We start from the raw sequence: 20,137 nt of genomic DNA, 5'->3' as shown, positions 1-20,137 counted from the left end.
GCTACTCACAGCTTTTCAAAGCTCTCTCAGCCCCACCTACCTCACAGGGTGTTAGTTGTGAGGGGGAAGGGCAAGGAGATTGTAAGCTCCTTTGAGTCTCCTATAGGAGAGAAAAGGGGGATATAAATCCAAACTCTTCTTCTTCAAACTCTTCTCAATGGACTTTTACAATGAGATGTAGTAGAGTAAATGTGATGCTTATCAGTTTATCAATAGTGCTTGTAAAGATTCAACTTCACCTTACGTTGATAAAGACCTGCAACAGGTATGTTTTTTAGAATACTTGATAAAATTGGGAGTCCTTATGATAAAATCTACTTATTCTTATTTATATTTTCTGCATCCATCTGTGTTGTTAAACTGTTTTAGAAAATAATAAAAACTTTTGAAGCCAAGAAGGCATGGAACTGCTCTTGGCAGTGGTTCTTATGCCATCTGAAACCATGCCTGTCAGGGATAAGTACTCAGTTGCCTTAGAAGATGGTGTCTAGGGACATTATTTTCTAGAAGAAGAGTTTGGATTTATATCCCCCCCAGTGGTGGGATCCAAAAATTTTAGTAACAGGTTCTCATGGTGATGGGATTCAAACTGTGGTGTAGCGCCAATGGGGCTGGGCACGACGGGGGCATGGTCGGGCATTCCTGGGGCGGGGCATTCCTGGGTGGGGCTGTGGCAAGGACGCCGGTCCTTGGGCGGGAAACAAATGCACGCAGGGGCAGGCTGCCACGCACGCCAGTGCACCTCCTGCTAGACTGCTTCAAGTGCTGCGTGCTACTGCTGAGAGAAGGGGCGTAACTAAGGCAAAAATCAAGTGGCAAAATCACCAATTAGTAACCCCCTCTCGGCACACACAAATAATTAGTGCCCTACTCTCGGGAACCTGTGAGAACCTGCTGGATCCCACCTCTGATCCCCCCCCCCCTTGTAAGAGGCTCAAGGCAGCTTACAAACTCCTTTCCCTTTCTCTCCCCACAGCAGAAAACCTTGTGGGGTAGGTGGGGCTGAAAGAGTTCTGAGAAAACTGTGACTAGCCCAATTAGGCTTCATGTGCAGGAGCAGGGAAACAAATCCAGTTCACCAGATAAGACTCTGGTGCTCATGTGGAGGAGTTGGGAATCAAACCTGGTTTTCCAGATTAGAGTCCACGGCTCGGAACCACTATGCCCCCCTGGCTCTCTGTCCTCTGAAGAATTGGAGCAAAGAGACCATTTCCGATTCTGCACTTTAAAGCAGCACTTTAAAGACTCACAACAGCTTTCATGGTTAACCTACATCCCATGGAATGACTCATGAAAACTTATGCTGGAATGAATTTTGTTAGCCTTTAAAGTGCCCTTGAACTTTGGTTGGATATTGTTGCAATGGATTAAGATGGCTACCCCTCTGGAATTATTTCCAATCTGGTTTACATTTCTGCATTCAAACCTTGCTCTCATTTGTTTTCAAGAGCTTTGGCTCAGTTCCATTAAGAATAGTCCAGACACATGATAAGATGACGATTTGTTTGTATTTTGTTTTGTATGATTGTTTATACTTGAATTCACACCCAGAATTTTAGAAATTCTTGGTCCAATAAAACAGCTTGTTTCATTATATGTTTCTCATTTCATTTACAGTATCTTCGGTGTTTGGATTTATTTATTGATTCTCAAATGCCCCAGTGCACCTGAAATATCTGCAGTAGGAGAAATTACTGAGATCCACACAGTGGTTTCAATTGTGCTCCCCATCTAGTTGAAATGACAGATTCCAAGACAATTAATGCAGGTATAAATCTCAAGGTCCATTCACCTCAAATGCTGCATAAACTACCAACTACTCTTCACCTTACAGTTCTTCCTTCTCTATCTATTAAATTGCAATTATAATTGTTTATAGTAACTAGTTCTATTTTGGTTTGCATGCTTCCCAGTTAATCATTGTGGCTTAATTCGTATCTTGGAGTGATTGACAGGTGAAAAATAGATGCATGTATCCCATTAAAGAAAAGAGCAGATAGCTTGTACTGAACTAATGATTGACTGAACTACTGGGAGAAGCAAGTTACATCCTTGTACTCCAAAAGAGAACACAGAAGGGGAAAGAGATATTTTAAGATGTTCTACGGAGGAACTGACCATCCAATTGTTGCCAGTGCTGGCTAGAACTCAGATTTTTTACTCCAGCATTAGATCCTACAAAACAGCCACCATGATCAGACACAGGTGTATGGAATGGTTCTCAAACTAAGCTTGAGATCTTTCTCTCTTCTATGCTGTTTTCTCTGCTCTTGGTTCAAAGGCCTAGAAAAAGAGTTAAAATTTCCCTAAAAGACTCCACTAACATACGAGATAGTTCAGCAGAACTATTTACAAATTCAAGCAGTTTGTCCATCAGGTGGACTCTCCCAAGAGCCTTGTTTTGCATTGGTGCAACTTGTTTCCTTCCAGACGATGCCAGATTTTTGTCTGCACAAGAGTACTCCAGCAGTGATGTCTTAAAATGAGCTTCCTTCAAAGCGATAATAATACGCTCATGATTGCCCAGCGGTTTCTGCTATGGGCAAAAGCCTTACCTGCTGAGAGCTGAGTGCCTTGTACACTTCGAGGAAGCCCTGAAGGGAAAGGAAGAGAGACAGGAGTCAGTGTGGAGTGTAAGTGACCCAGAATATGTTAAAGACATTTCCCACCAAGTCTGGGCATGTTATCCTTTTGCAGGACAATAACCAATGGCTCCCAATGTTGCATCTTCCCGCTTTTTCTAGCAATTTGTACACAAACTTATCACAAAGAACCGGTAGCTTCTCTTTTTGGCAGAACTGCTACAGCCGCTAGCTTGCTAGGATCGTAACAGTCTTTAAGAATGTATCGTTGAAGGCTTTCACAGCCGGAATCAACTGGATGTTGTGGGTTTTCTGGGTTGGGGGCTGCAGTCTGTTGGGTTTTGCTTTGAACGTTTCCCCTGCATCTGTGGCTGGACTATCCAGGGGCATGTCATGCTAATAAGTATTTATCTCTGTGTTTCTCTCCGTGGCACACTATGTTTCTCTCCATAGGTACAGAGAGAAACACATCTTAACTGTGACATGCCTCTGAAGATGCCAGCCACAGATGTGGGCCAAATGTTAGGAGCTGAAACTACCAGACAATGGCCACCCAGACCGGAAAACCCAGTCTTTAAGAATACTGGAAAACTGCTCACACTAATGAAATCTGTACCTAACAAGCACATTATTACCAATCTGCAGAGGCGTGTCACAGCAAGATGTGTTTTTCTCTATAGTCACAGAAGCACAGTATGTCACGGAGGGAATATGTAGAGAAACACAGAAACGTATCATGACACTCTTCTGAAGAGGTCAGCCACAGATGCAAGCAAAATGTTAGGAGCAAAAAGAACCAGACTATGGCCACACTGACCAGAAAACCCACAACAGCCAGTCTTTAAAAACACTGGAAAACTGCAGCTAACATGCACATTGTTACCAATCTCCAGTACAAATCAGGCACTGTTTCTCAACTGATAATACAACATTTCAAGATTATATCTCCCATTTTTGCCCATGCAGTGATCGGGGCCAAACAACTAGGGCTGGTGGCCAAGCATGCTCACAAAATTTATACCTTTTAACCTTTCACTTGGAGTCAGTGAGGAAAGTTTTGGAATTATTTGGTTTTCAAAGTGCCTTTCCCCTCCAAACTACAGACCCAGACAAGTATTTCACATTGTGCCAGGTTACTACCAGTGGTGGGATCCAAAAATTTTAGTAACAGGTTCCCATGGTGGTGGGATTCAAACTGTGGCATAGCGCCAATGGGGCTGAGCGGGGCACGACGGGGGCATGGCCAGGCTTTCCAGGGGCGGGGCATTCCTGGGCGAGGCTGTGGCAAGGACGCAGCCGCTGTGCCGGCCCTTGGGCGGGAAACAAATGCACGCAGGCGCAGGCTGCCACGCACGCCGGTGCACCTTCTGCTAGACTGCTTCAAGTTCTGCGTGCTACTGCTGAGAGGAGGGGCGTAACTAAGGCAAAAATCACGTGGCAAAATCACCAATTAGTAACCCGCTCTCGGCACACACAAATAATTAGTAACCTACTCTCGGGAACCTGTGAGAACCTGCTGGATCCCACCTCTGGTTACTACCATTTTTTAAAAGACCCTTCATGGTTAGTTTACATGATGATTGAGTATTGTCTATTTGTTTTAATCTCGTCACAGAACAGATGTTTCAGAAACCCATGGTTTCTTCAGGACATATCTCTAGCTGTTTTACATGATGCCTGAATACTGTGGCAGTAGAAAGTGACATCAAGTAACAGCCACCTTATGGGGGCCCCTCAGGCAAGAGACATTCCGAGATGGTTTGTTGTTGCCTCAGCTTCCTTGGTGGTCTCCCATCCAAGTACTATCTCAAGCTGACTCTGCTTAGCTTCTGAGATCTGAGGAGACCAGGCTAATCTGGGCCATGTGAGTCAGGGCATGCTCCCTCCAACCCAGTCAGTATTACTGTCAGTATTCCTCCTCACAACTCAAGATAATTTTTTTCTTCAGGAATAGAAAATCACAAGTGTAACTTACTTGGGAATTGTCATCTGCGTATACGTGTAGATAATATATAACTTTTGTATGGTGTCCAGCAGAACTCAAACCAAGACGCCTCCCAGTCCAGGCCAAGCACTTCACTGCCTGTGCCACAGTCTGCTGTAGAGCATGTGCTGCAGTTTCTCTCTTGGTTGAAGAACACCTAAGTCCTTAGCATGTGATCTAAGGACCCAATCAAACAGCTCCAGGGCCTATAATAGCTGGGTGGCCGGTTGATGCCTCAGTTTCGTCAACTTGTCAACTTGGTAAGGCCCTGTGGCAGTCTCAGTTTAGTGAATCTGCTTGCCTCACCCAGCTGGATCTCAACCACAACTACTTCTGGTTTTTTAGAATACCTGATTGTGTTACAATTTCTTCATTGACATCCAAAGGCTTTTCCTCTTAATGGAACTCACTAAAATGGAGGGGCCATTCAGGCTCCTAGAAGTTTGTAGCAGTTGATGTGTCGACCTTGCCAAAACAACTTTTTGAAAGGTACCACCCAGTTTTACTGGACAACCGTGAACCACCACTGTTCTATTTCCAGTGGATCCAGACTCAAGGCACAATCTAATGGGATGCCACAATATGGCAGTTCAAAAGACTGAAAATACAGATCGTGGCATCCACTAGAGGAGACAGTTATCCTGGTAGCATCCAATCCTAGCTCAGTACAAATATGGCAAGAATTGTCTGCAGCATGTTCTTCGGGACACAGCTATGCAGTACTCTTCTCTGTGACATAGCTGTGGGGCATACCAGGGATTCACAGAGGAGAAACATAGTTGACAAAAATACACCCATGGCAAGGATGAAGGGCCACTACCACCAACATTCTGTTGTCACAATTGTAACACACACAGAATGTTCATTTTAAAGATGCTAATTCTGTACAGTAATAGGTGCGTCAGAAATCTGTCTCCCTGCTCCACCTTCTTTACAGGACTCTTAAAATTCTGTGCCTTCTGAAACAAGCTTAGCTGGCATCAAACAAATTGTTTTCCCCCTCCTCATTTTATTGTTAGTTCTGTTGGTTAGAGTGGAACCTTTACCTACTTTATGAAGTCATATTTTTGTATATTTCTGGGGAGCCTTCTGATTATGTAGAAAACTCCATCATATCTGCTAGTGGCCTGATTTTTCTGCTTTCACAATCAACAGAAGACACCGAATTTATTATCAGATATTGTGATTTACATAAAACAGTACTTTTTTTAAAAAAAAGGGCCATGCCCCCAGCTCACACTTTAAGAGAAAGAAACTATGAAAGGGGAGAGTGAACCAAAAAAGTCAAAGAATGGATGAAAAGGTTGACAAAAGGAGGTCTATCTTCCAAGACTAGCCAGGGATTGTACATCTACTGCTCGGCCAATAGTTTCTCCACACAAACTTTTCCAGCAGGCTTGGAGCTAGTTGTATATTCACAGAGGGGTGGGTTTATTTAGGCAGCAAAGCCTTCTCATACGGTCTTGCAAAGAAGAAGGGGAGATGGGCTGGGGTGGTCTTTATACTGGGCTGAACCCCCTGGCAAACTTTCAGATACAAAAGAACACAAACATGGAAATAAATAACACACAGTCCCTATCGGGCATAACACAGGAACGCAAGAAGAGACCTGATGGATTTGACCAGTGGCCCATGTAGTCCAGCATCCTATCTCACACAGGGGCCAATCAGTTCCTCTGGAGGTCCTACAACAGGGCATAGAAATCAGGGCCTTCTTCTGAGGTTGTCTAATGGCACTGTGATCCAGAGGTATACTGTCTCTACACGTGGAGGTTTTTTTTAGTCAACATGGCTGGTAGCCACAGATAGATCTATCCTCCATGAATCTGTCTCATCCCCTTTTATAATCCTTGCGGGTGGCCAACAAATTCCACATTTTAATCACTCAGTGTGTAAAGAAGTATTTCCTTTTCTCTACCCTGACTCTGCTGCCTGATAAATTCATTGGACGCCCTCCAGTTCTAGTATGTGGAACAAGTTATCCCTATCCACTCTCTCTATCCCATGCATATAGCCAGTGGTGGGATTCAAATCATTTAACCACCGGTTCTGGTGGTGGGATTCGAATAACTTAACAAATGGTTGTTCACCAGCACCATTTTAACAACTGGTTCTGCCGAAGTGGTGCGAACCTGCTGAATCCCACCACTGCATATAGCGCACACACACACACACTCGGGCTGGTTCCCAGGAGAGGAAGCATAAAAATTATCCAGATAAATAACACTGAAATTAGTACTCAACCCCTTTAAGTGTGATCTCTCCCAGCATGGTGTAGTGGTTAAGAGCAGGTGGATTCTAATCTGAAGAACTGGGTTTGATTCCTCACTCCTCCACACAAGTGGCAGACACTTATCTGGTGAACCAGATGTGTTTCCACCCTCCTGCATTCCTGCTGGGTGACCTTGGGCTCGTCAATTATTCAGAACTCTCTCAGCCCCACCCACCTCACAGGGTATCTGTTGTGGGGAGAGGAAGGGAAAGGAGCTTGTAAGCCACTCAGTCTCCTTACAGGAGAGAAAGGTAGGGTATAAATCCAACCTTTCTTCTTCTTTCTGCTATTCAGCTGCAACTTCTGCATGCCATTGGAGATACTGAATCCAGCAAGACACTGTAGTCTTTTCCATCACATGACTACCCTTGGTGTCAACACATTACATTATTAAACACTACAATTTAACAATTTCTAAGGAAAGCATCAAATCATGTTCAAAATCACCCACCCCCTGCATAAGTGTTTAAAGAATGTAACTGAAACACACTGTTTCTCTTTTTTTAAAAAAACACACATATTTTTATCTTGTGACAACAATCTACAAATGCATTAACTTTTCCAGAGACAAATCCTTGGCACCCTCCTCATCAGATTCCAAAGAAAGGCTCCCTTTTAAGATACAATTGCAGCTGCCCCCACGCTGCCAGTAACTGTACCATACACATGTCTTAAAATTCCGTAATCAGCAACCGCCAGGTGCTGTATCGCCTTCTGCACACCACACTCCGTCAATACAGACATCCCCAAACACACAGAGGCTGGTTTTGTCAAATGTTTTATTGAGTGTAGACATCTGGAGTACTGTAAAACATGCATTATCTGTAGATTCAAAAAGGAGCAAACCACATTGTCCCTTCTGTCAAACACGTCAGGCTTGGCATATATGATGGAGATTAATGAAGTATCATGAGAGTAATATGGTTCCTGAAAAGCTCCTGCAATTTTGGGGTAGTCTTAATCATTCTGAGAGGCAGAGCTGTTCACATTTAAAGTGAACTTGTACATTCACTGGAAATGTCATTCAGTTAATTCAAAACTGAACAAAGAGGGATTTCATTGGTGAGCATTATTTGTCCTTAGGTATACACCCCCACCCCCCTCCCATGCCTATCTAAATAAAAACTCATATGCTTTTTTTTGTCAGTAATAGAGTTTAATTCTGAGCAACCAACAAATCTAGTAACTCATTTCTTCTTCGGCTGTTGAGGTGTGTTAAATTTAAAGAAGATAACATCTCCGTCTTCGACTATGTAATTTCTGCCTTGCTGTCTGTATTTTCCAGCAGCCTGTACACACAGGGAAGGAGAGAGAAGGAGAATGAATTACAATATTTAGATAAACACTATTTTAAAGAGCAGCGCCTATTTTACTAAAACACTACTAGTTCTGGGGGGGGGGGGGGACATTTTGTAGCTGTAAACTTCTTGACTTGTACTGAAAGATATAAGGCCAGCCAAGCCTAAAAAACAAGGACTGTATATATAGGGATACAAGGCAATGTGGTATAAGCAGTTAGTTTGAGTGTAATTTCAACAGATACTTCATAAACCGTTCATAAAGATTATTCATACAGATATATTGTGGTTATTTAACTGGATAGAAAGGTAATAAACACACATATAATGAGAGCATGTCATAAACATTGTCCATGAGGCACGAAACCTGCAATAGTCATATTGCGTTCCAGTCAGTAGAAAGAGTCAGTATCTCCAAAATTCAATGAATCAAAAATATTTAGATGAGTTGTGGTAGTTGGCAGCAACAGCTCCAGCAAGTGATGAAGAAACTACGGCGACAGCAGCCACATTCTTCTTGACTTGGGCAGAATTTGATTGACAAATACATAATCATACTTTATTCTTCGCTGCAGACAGCAAAAACAACATTGTTAACAGGTTTTGTTATATAGTGTCAGCTGTGCATTTGTTTTGCATCCCTAAACACTGATCGGTAACAGAGATAATGTTTTTTAACATTTCCCTCTCCCCCATCCTTGCATTTTTATTCCAAAATCATCTCGGAAAAATCTACAAGAGCACTGAAGAGACAACATCTGTCAAAGGCTTTTGGCTCACAAAAAATTATGCCACTATAAAGCATGATAAAGTCTTTCAGGTGCTCCAAGATGCAGTCATTAAGGCTGTGGCAGACTAACATGGCAGACCCTCTGGAGGAGTTACTGGCACTCAAAGAGAGGGAAAGGCTTGAGTCCAAAAGCACCTTACAGACCAACAAGATTTCCAGGGTATGAGATTTTGAGAGTCAAAATTCTCTGATGAAAGAAGTGTTGAATCTCAAAACTGACAAAATATCCGATAAGAGCTTTGACTCTTGAAAGCTTATACCCCAGAAATTGTGTTGTTTTTTAGTGTGCTCCTGGACTTGAATCTTGCTTTTCATAGTTGCACTTTGATAGGCTTTAGCCTAAAAACGGATAAATTAAAGACAGAAGGCCAGCTTTTGGGGTTATGTGACCCCCCTCAAGCACAAAGAAGAGCACCAGGATGAAGCGAATTTTCCTGCCCTCCACTACCTTGATATTCCCTTGCATCTGGTGCTTATGAATAACAGAGTTCTATGCAAAAGCTAGTTTAGTAAAGTGGTTATGGTGTCAGCGCTACAATCTGTGGAGCTATGGTTCAAATCCCCACTGGGGTTAGCTTGGCTAGTATGGATGCTAATTTTTAGTGCACAAAGTATCTCAGGTCAGCTTTAGATGGGGTATGAAGTAGAATAATACTCTCTCAATGTGTTTTTGATCTGGCAACCCATTTTTTTTGTATCAGGAACCAATGTTCATGCAGCAGATAATTATAAAACTTGACACAGGAAACTGCCAGGTAGCAAAGTAGTTTTTAAAACCTAAATTCCCTAATGAGTTGTAAAGAATTTGTTACGGTAGTCATGTAAACCTCTTTTGCCTCATTAGTTTTGGCTCATGCTTTCCCTTAGAAGATATTGGTAATCATAATTTAAGGCACAAGAAGAGACAGAATAACTATGTAATAAATTAATTCTCTGATGTATTGGGAGTAGGAGTGTGACCAGTTTTCTAGATGCTTTCTAGACTTGTAAATTATTTCATCTGTCTTGCTGTGATTTAATCTCTTTATGTTTCCTTGTGAAGAGGATCTTGGCTTGGATACTCCTGTAACATTTGTAACACATGTTAGTAACAGCTACAGGATCGGATTAAGTTAGTAATATTAAGAACTATGTCATGTAAGGAAAGTGGATTTGTCAAACAAGTTGTTTCTTGTACTTTGGCAAGAGGGTTTATAATTAAATACTTCCCAATTTGACATGGCACCATACTCTAAGTCCAGCATACATCCTCTTGGCAAAACTGATTATGCAATATACAACACAAAATGTCAGCAGTGGTCCCAGATACGTAAGTTGTACAATTAAATTCTTACAAGCAAGGGGTTAGTTCCCAAAGTTTAATCTTTAACCTGCAATGGGAAACCATTACCTCTTCCTTTCAAATCCCTCTTTTCTTTTCTGTCCCCTACCCCTTGAGTTATTTCAAGCAATGCAGAAACCGGGGAGAGGTCCCACTCTCCCCTGTATGAGTTGGCAACTACAAGACACACAAGAATGAAAGGGTGGGTCTTCCCTCTCTTTTTCATCTCGAGTCTCATGTTGTTTATGGGCTGGCAACCGAAGTGGGGGGCAGTTCAAGGATAAGCTAGAACACTCTAATCTCTTTTGGGATATTCGGCAAGAATAAGAGAGCATGTAGGGCCAATTCTAGGCATGACCTCACATATTCTTCGGAGACAGAAAAAGAACTGGGAGGGGGTTCTCCTGTGGTTGGACGGGGCAGAAAGGGGGGGCAGCCACAACATGATTTACTGGCAGGCAACTCTGAAGCTCATCAGCCAAGCTCAAACCGCTGACCAGGAAATTATATAAATTTTCAACAGTAGAAAAGACCGGTGCTTAATGTACAACTATTACTCAAAATAGGCTGTCCATTCAAAGTGGCTGTGTTCGTTGTTTTTCGCAAAAGTGGATACAGTCGCTTTTAATTAAATACATTCTGACATACTAATACAAGTATTATGTATTTTTGCTACCAGTTCAAAATTAATTAAAAGTGACTGTGTTCCTTTAAATTCCCTGGAGGCCATTTAATCCATTTTCATTGCTATCAGAAACAGTGGCTGGGGAAAAAAAATCAATACCCATTTGTGAATCTTGAGTATGTATTAAACAAGACACGTCTAACCAGTTCATTTGCACTTGAAAGCAGCCATCTGTAGAAGCCAGCTTTGCCTAAGCAGATATGATTGCTAATAATGTGATATCCCCGTAGACTACAAAGCCCACACAGAGCTATTCAGTGGATAGTTCACAGCACTGGCATTAAATTAGTTATGCTGTACTGATGTTAGACACGCACAAAATAAACTTTAAAATCGATCAGCTACATAAGATACAAAGCAACCAACACCCACGATCACTGTTGTTTTAGCTGAATCCAAAAACTCCCCAAATCAGCTTTGCAATATAAACACAAATAAATGGCAGCCTGCATTGTTTACGAAACCGACTGTCCCAACATTACAGACTAAACAATATTTAAGCTATGCTATGTTTGGTCCTCCACCCAAACCCATTTTAAATATCTCGGCCATTTTCAAAATGTATTTTATTCACGGTACGAAGATACTTTGCAGGTTTTTACTTTCTTAAGCGTTATCATTTGCAGCTTGCAGCTTGTGAGATTTCTTTGGACACAGAAAATCACTTAGTATTTTGATGTAAACTTCTAATGAAATTAAAAGGTCCTTTTGCTTTTAAAAAATATCACTGTATAGTTCTTGGGCAACTTGGTGAACATTCATTAAAAAACCATGATGGGTGTCCTTGTTATTATTTGTAATTCAACAACTAACAAGCTCCCTGACTTGCAAAAGACAGGTGAGATTTATTTATGGCAGGGGTTTACTTGCACAGTTAAAGCTCGACTTCACTTCCACAAGAGAGTTCACATGCCACAACAAACCAATTATAATGGGATTTTCCTCTCCACTCCCTCCAAATATGCACATAAACTTCCTGGGGTTGAAACAGGCCTATTAAAACCCTGCTGCTCAGTACAATCTTTTTTAGTGATACCACTGAGGGTAACCTCCATGTGAAATTACATTATTGCATATTTTACAGGCTCTCAAATCGAAGACGATTAAGATATAGCCCTGAAAATCTTTTAATGCACTTGGGATACTGAACACTTGTGCTGCTTAACGCAGGTCCCCAGTCTTTCTACAGTCCTAAGGAAAAAATAGTTCAGAACATCCCAGGTGATGACACATTAAAAGCCAAAAAGAATGTCCTTGTAATGACAGAAAACTTACCGCAGTACAGGAGAAACAGTTCGTTACTTCACACTCAATAACATCTAAATCTGATTTACTCTATTGTCTGCTATGAACAAAGTCAGTGTTGCGAGCAGGGCCCAAATTTGGGCATCTGATCAGCCTCTGCCCTCTAGTGTTGGTAAAAGAGGATGAAATTCTTCATCTCCATAAAGTTAAAGATATAAAAACATCTATTTACAAATAAGAGTTCTTTTAAAATTAATTTATGTGGCAATGAAGGAAACTATCAGGAAGCAGAATGGTCTCAGATACTGTAATTGGGGGTTATCACAAGGCAAAAGTGATCTTTTCTTAAGTTTCTGTTTTAAGAGAGTTTTATCATTTTCTTTTTTCACAAATGTTGCTTACCTATTTTAACGAAACACGTTCATATAATATTTGCTAAAGGACGATACTTTTGCTATGTTATTACTGTAAAAATTCTTACAGAACACATGGCAGTACAAGCTGTTTCTGTAACGATCTGAAAATGGCATCATGATCTTAAGGAGTGTCTCTGTATTGCATATGTATATTTCAGAGTTGATATAGCATGCAAAAAAGGCCAGTTAACATTGTGTTTTTGTTTGAAACTTTAGTACCACGTGCTTGATTGTAAATATTTATACCTGCTGAAATATCACATCCTGAACTGCATTTTAATTCTTTGCCAAAACATAAAAGAAAACAAGTGTGTCTGGCACTGTTATTAGAGAAAGCTGTCAGATGTACTTGTCACTAGGGCCTTCACACCCATAAAGGAATACGTCCTGAAACAGGGGAATGGCAGTAGGTGAAGGATAAGGAGCTCACCTTGACAGCTGATTCTGAGCCTCCTTCTTTAAAATCTTCAAATTTCATTACTTCAGCCATAATGAATCCCTTTTCAAAATCAGTGTGAATCTTTCCTGCTGCCTGAGGAGCCTTCGTCCCCTTCTGTCAAAGGGAAAAAAAATCAAGAGAAAATTAATTGTACTTAAGAAGATTGATTACATACCAGGTATTTCTCTATTGTAATGTGCCTTTCAGGATTTTCTGAAACTTTAGTTTCAAATCACATCAAGGACCCAAATGGGCCATTTTCGCTGTTGAGTCATAAGCAGATACCTTTAGCAGAGATAAACAAACTGGCATTAAAGAAGGGCAAGCTTTGTGTGCGTTTTTTGTGTGCGCTTTTTGTAATGTGTGTCAACACCGTATTGATTTTGGATACCGTGCGTGGTTTGTGCAGGAGTTCAATCTTTGCAACGGAAGACAAAGAAACAAACACATTAAATAACTTCCTAAAAAGTATACCGTGTTGGACTATTTCAAAACAAATGCCCTAATTCTTGTGTTTTAAAAAAAATAATTTGTAGTATTTCAGTTATAAATCCCAAACAGGGACTTTCCAAAGCATTCCAGTGTTGAAATAAAGCACACAGCAAAATGAATATTTTCAAAAGTAATTGAACGGTACATTTAAAACGCAATACAACAGCAAAAAAAATCCATAACTGCCTAGATGCATGCAAATAGGTCCGACAAATTTAAATGATGAAGAATGCATTATAATTACCTCATGTGTTAAATTACAAGGGCATCTATTCTATGCACACACAAGCATGGACAGAAATCTGAGAAATAATGGTGACCTAAAAGCTGCTTAATAAACCATGTTAAAGTGCTAAGGAGTCTGACACTGTAAAGCACAGTTTTTACAATAAAAGATGTATTGGGTTAATATGGCTACTCACTGATGCTTACCTGACTAAATATCTCAGCACATTAAATCAAAGATACTTACAATCAGTCTTAGGACAAACCAGGTTTCTAATCTCTAGCAAAAGGAAAGGCAATGCTTGAAGCTACTGAGCACACAAGTGTCTTTGGAGAGACACTATTCTGAGATATATCAAATAAGAGTATGACAAGGAACTACACATTGAATAGCATTTTTCATGTCCTGGCAGATGTGCCTAAACATCTACAGCACAATTTTACATTTTTGTTATGGAAAAAATGATGGCATTCTAGCAATACAGACCACGCCAAATTATTTACAGAAGATATAAAATGAGAACTAACACCCACCGCATAGCTCAAATAACTGAAGCAAAGGCAGGCTCACACACAAAATGATGAATAAACTCTCCTGAAGAGTATGTGTTTTTCTAACATTATAAACGTTTACAGTTACATGCATCCGAAAAAGAAAAGGAGCTTCTGTATTTAAATATATATTTTTTTACAAAAAAGGGAAACCATTATAAGAGCTCAGCTTTTACTGTCCACAGGGAATAAATTAGCCACTCTGACTCTAATCAGCCCCCATCACTATACAATTTTAGGCATATGTAAGGACTGGAGAGGGACATATGAAACCGTCCAAATAAAAGTGTTCCTCAATATTCAAATCTGAAAAAAAAAATCCAGTAGCAGGGCTGGGTACCCATAAGGAGTATAATAATGTGTATATTGCTTTTATTGGCGAAAAAATGTAATCTGAGCCAAGCCACGGGACGAAAAGAACCACCCCGTAACCCAAACAAACTTAGCGAACACAAAATGAAAAGCAACATCAATTTCACCGCAGACAAACCCAGTCACACAGATTAAGCAAGCACAATACTGGTACGTCTTATCTCTGACCACAGGAGGAGGGTAGACAGATTCTACAGGATGAAGAAATTCAGACTATGTAATAGGCAGAATCAATTGTTACCTGCCTCAATCAATGCAGCTCCACTTTCACTGTTCAGCAGCTCACAAATAATTAAAGTTATCCTGGACAAAAAACCTCATCTGTAATGACTAGCTAACCGCCACCATGACAAACTTCAAAGTCGGTGATATCAATCTGAATTCAATAGTGTGGAACTGGATATAGCTGATGAATACGTATGAATCTTACCCTGATGGTCCATGCACGCACTTCGTCGGGCCCTGCAGTGAAAAAGTATTCTAGTTGGAGTGCCGCATACCCAGCCTTAATGATCTTTGGTAAAGCACTAAAATAAAACGAAACAAGGCCGTTCAACTTAACACGCAAGGAAAAACCTAAATGCCTGGAGCATGCCACTGCTTGGGAGGAAACGCTGCCACGTTCGAAAAGATACCGAATCGTCATTCTCATCATTACAATTACTAATACATACAAAAAGTAATAAAAAGCACAACAAAAAAAGCTCTAACAGGAAAGATACTCTTTCACAATAAAAACACACAGAAATAAGCAATATGACCTGTCCGTACTTTCGGACATTCAAGAACACAACCTTTCAGACCCCGCTTTCATTATTTCCAGGATCCCAAGTCACAACAGTCCCGTTCTTTAACTGAAATTAAGATGTTAAAAGTAATTTATTGCTGTTTTGCAAAGAAACTATAGCGGATTTTTCTCCCCCTGCCTCCTCCCCATGGATGACCAATGAGCTTTTGGTGATCATTCCTTCTAAAAAAAATATACATAACTAATACCTATGGTATAATTAAAACACTGTACAGAGATGACAGATGACAGTTAAAAACTTAATTTAAAATAAATCTTTTCACTCTGTCTCATGGTAAAGAAAGGAGAAGATTCCCTCTTTATAATGGTAATTACTCTGTCATTTATTATTCTATCAGCGCAAGCAATTAAATTACTGCAAGGAAATAGTTGATAATAAAGTGTAGGGAAAATGAATGCTAATTAACCTTTGTGTCATGTTCTCTTCCAGATACTTCTGTTTCTCCTCAGCACTCATTTCTTGCAACTTGAGTTCCAAGGCCCCACTAAAAGGAATGACCAAGGCACCCGGGTCATGCTTGTCCACCCACTCTTTAATTTTTATCAACCTGTAGACAAAAAAGGGCACAACATTATCTTGTAGTGCATGCATGACTGTACCACATTCATTATTATCAAGTAGCACATACATATTCATAAGAATTGCACGGTTTTATGATGCCATCTTTCTGTGTATTGCTTTCCAAGGTCAAGGCATTAACAGGCAGCAATTGCTTCAGGTGTACTCCATTAATATTTTACTGTTATCTGCTTTTACTCTCGCATATTATAATCGACATGAAACATGAATAGATTTTTAAATGCACTTAAAATTTGGCTGGTGTTTAAAACGAGCTTGGATTCTGAGCTGCTTATTTATTATAAATAAACTTCAGGCTTTGGGCTCCTCTATGAAGCAAGTTTCTCCTAAATGTTTTCATACACACATACACACACACATATATATATCTTAAATATTTTCTTGGCCTACTCTTTTATCATTGTTTCCAAATGCTTGAAGTAGCTGCCATTACCAACGGCTAAGTATGTCATGATAATGAATTCAGATCACGTGTGTTTTAGTTCCACCCACCTTTCCATTACCTTTCCATGGCAATTCTATTAACTGTAATATGTTCCTCTATGGCTCACCCAAATATGCTTGTAACAATGTGACTTTTTCATTTTTATTTTAATAGCATTAACAGCACAACCACTACTACTACTACTACTGGCAATGCAAGGATACGTTCTATAATGAGTAACAGAATCCCCAATCAGACAATGATCTCATCCCAATAGCTATTATTTTGAACTCTATAAGTAATAGTGTATGTCATCACATTTGCAGTGCATTTCAAAATATCAAAGATACCTTAAAATCATTTTTAAACTAAACCCATTTCTTACAGCTATAATACTGAACGCCTGATTCAATAAAGATAAGTCAGGATCTGTGCATTGCTACATACAGGGCAAAATAACCGTGTGCCAAGAATTTCTTAGTGCGCCGGTGACAGGTTGGTTCCACAGACTGGATCAAATTATTATCTTTTAATGATTATGTTACATTCCAACTTTTGATGATGTCAATGCACAACCAACTTACAAGAAATTATCTATATCTATATGAAAGCATATATTTTTCTTTAGCAATAACCAAACTGGACAGATTAGTGTGGTTCTGAGCCTTTTTGTTATAATACAACATAATATTGTATAACCCATAAATATTGAATTGGTACAGTTCCCCGTTGAAATAAAAATGCACAAATCAAGACAATGGGAAAAAACTGAAACCCACTTTATCATTTTTGGGTTGTGACCAGTGGTGGGATCCAAAAATTTTAATAACAGGTTCCGATGGTGGTGGGATTCAAACAGTGGCGCCGCCGCACACACGCACCTCCAGTCCCTATTGGGCAGGGAGGTTGCTTTTGTAACCCCTTCTCGGCACTCAGAAAAAAATAGTAACCACTTCTAGAGAAGTGGTGAGAACTGGTTGGATCCCACCTCTGGTTGTGACCCCCAGGTTGGGAAACACTGGCATATCCAATAGTTTAACATAGTGGCATAACAAAAACAGGTAATGAGAAGAAATAGGTATCCACTCAAAATACTCCCCAACTATTAATACAAAAGGTGGAAGGGGAGCTGCGAGTGGAAAATGTACACTTCTAGTACTAGGGATACGCATACAGCACTCCACATATACCTCATAACTTCAAGCACACTCTACTCCTATTTCGACATTCCTAACAACATTCATACAAGTCACATTCATGGCGGAGCACACTGACGGGCACACTGCCTCCTGCTCCACTATTGATTACTGCATTAACTGTGCAATCCTATGCAGAATTACTCCAGTATAAGCCCACTGAAATTAATGGGCTTAGACTGGAGTAAATCTATTTAGGATTGCACTGTAAAGCTTTGTTGTAGGCTAGGTGGTGGTTATCCATCAAGGCAAAACCAAATCATAGGTTTACAACATCCATCCCTGAAGACTGAGGATCCCTTCAGACATCATTCTGTGAGCTGACTGCTGGTCATACATCTGCACCGTTCTCCATCAACCAGTGAGATCCAAAACCTTGCCTGCCTTTAAAAAAGTTGTTGCAGCCTAATTACTGGCAAGCACTGGCATTATCTCTGGTTAGGCACTTCTAGAGCTGGGGCTAAACGACTGGGAACTGGCAGAGCAATTAAGCCTAGGAGACAGCAAAAGAGAGCAAACAGAGGTCATTCATTGGGCTTTGTGAAGATCCATGATCTCCTTGAAATACAATAGTCTGCCACACGTAAATCCACTATGCTGACCAGTAGTTGTCATGAGATAATGTTAGGAACAGATGGAGAAGAACTCTACAAATGTATGGTTGTGTAACTGGCTAAGAGTGCAGTACAGGCACAGGTGTTGTTGGTTTGCGTTGGCATTGCTGAAACATTCTACATGGTCCTGACCTACCCAACCCTGCCTTTGCCTCACAATAGCCACCAGAGAAATGTTGGGCAACCCACCTGCTACCATCAACCAGCCTCATACTGTCTGTCCCACCAAGTACTGGGTGATTCGGTGCCAGGCCAACTAAGTTTATCCAATTTACTGGGAGAGTCCATAGAAAAATTACACAGGGGACCCAGTTCTATGGCTGGCATTAGCTAAGTGGCCAAGATTACAGAAGAAGTTGCTTCTTCTGTAATCTGGCCTCCACAAAATTCCTGTCAGTACACAGAAGAAGAAAAAATCGCAGATCACCAGACACGTAATGTAACATAATATAAGTAGACCAAAATCAATTCAGCTTTAATTCTGACAGCTGAATGAAAAGAGGGTAAGTTACTCTGGATTTCATATAACCATGCAGTTGCTATTGACACTTCAAAGTCTACAGCAACACATCACATACAGGTTTTGAACTATGTTGTATTTGGATTTGTAGACCTATTAATTTCCTGGGCTTAGGCTATGGTTTTAAGCTATTTTGGCAAAACGATTTGAAACGGTGGCATGCAATCCTTTAAATAATCAATGTAAATGTCAAAATAAATGAAACCACAAGTTCATCAACTCTCATTTGTCAAAGAAAATAGCAGGGGATCAGAGCTATTATGAGATTAAGTGTACAGCCTGCTGAGTAGGGTTTAAATTGGACAAAGAACACAAAAGTTCCTTCAATAGTTTTCACACGTGGGTTACAGAAGGACTGTTCTTTCATTAGATATGCAAATACCCAATCCATAGTTTTTAATGTACTCGACATTATATTCTTTTCTTACCTTCAAGATATTCTAGAAAGGCACGTACCGTCTAGCATCAAATAATGCAACGGGGAAAGGGCTGCTATGACAGGAGTCCAACAAGATTTGTTTTATGTGTATAACATTCTGGAGAGCTGATGTATAAAATTTATTGCCGAAGGCTTTCACGGCCGGAATCACTGGGGTGCTGTGTGGCTTCCGGGCTGTATGGCCATGTTCTAGCAGCATTCTCTCCTGACGTTTTGCCTGCATCTGTGGCTGGCATCTTCAGATCCAGCCACAGATCTATCAGATCTTCACATCTATCAGATCCTCTGAAGATGCCAGCCACAGATGCAGGCGAAACGTCAGGAGAGAATACTGCTAGAACATGGTCATACAGCCCGGAAACCATACAGCACCTTGGTGTATAAAATTGTTTGGATACTGAAAAGTCCAAAGAAGAGATTTGTTTGGTTTTGCTTGCCTAGGAGATGGTACACAGCTGCTATCAAAAGAAGTGAGCATTGCCCTTTTTGACTTAACCCAAAACACACTTTCTCCTTCAAACATAAGAACATAAGAACTAGCCTGCTGGATCAGACCAGAGTGCATCTAGTCCAGCATTCTGCTACTCGCAGTGGCCCACCAGGTGCCTTTGGGAGCTCACATGCAGGATGTGAAAGCAATGGCCTTCTGCTGCTGCTGCTCCTGAGCACCTGGTCTGCTAAGGCATTTGCAATCTGAGATCAAGGAGGATCAAAGGACTTCAAAGGATTTTAATGGATAACCCTCAGAAGTTTCAACTGAGATGGTACAAGCTGGCCATGATGCTTTGCATCCCAACTGCACAGAGACAACGTAAGAGGAGAAAGAAGGGCTATATCAGCTTCTTTGTGGGTGCACTGCCACGTGGGGCTGTCTTTGAGGTAG

At 40.7% G+C, this 20,137-nt stretch overlaps 1 protein-coding gene across 1 annotated transcript in view; it reads right to left on the bottom strand.

The window, feature by feature from the left end:
* Positions 1-7,972: 7,972 nt before the first annotated feature.
* The window catches only part of OLA1 (Obg like ATPase 1), a 67,317-nt gene continuing 55,152 nt past the window's right edge, over positions 7,973-20,137 (bottom strand). The window contains exons 4-7 of the mRNA XM_048485459.1: positions 15,889-16,029; positions 15,104-15,200; positions 13,024-13,146; positions 7,973-8,127 (exon numbers count right to left, since the gene is read on the bottom strand). Of these exons, the coding sequence (XP_048341416.1) occupies positions 8,026-8,127; positions 13,024-13,146; positions 15,104-15,200; positions 15,889-16,029 (463 nt within the window). The 3' untranslated portion in view covers positions 7,973-8,025. The remainder of the gene's footprint in view (positions 8,128-13,023; positions 13,147-15,103; positions 15,201-15,888; positions 16,030-20,137) is intronic.

The sequence above is a fragment of the Sphaerodactylus townsendi genome, linkage group LG02, assembly GCF_021028975.2.
Source record: "Sphaerodactylus townsendi isolate TG3544 linkage group LG02, MPM_Stown_v2.3, whole genome shotgun sequence".
NCBI lineage: Eukaryota > Metazoa > Chordata > Lepidosauria > Squamata > Sphaerodactylidae > Sphaerodactylus > Sphaerodactylus townsendi.
Note: the sequence above shows the minus strand (reverse complement) of the source record. Positions and strands in the feature narration are given on the sequence as shown.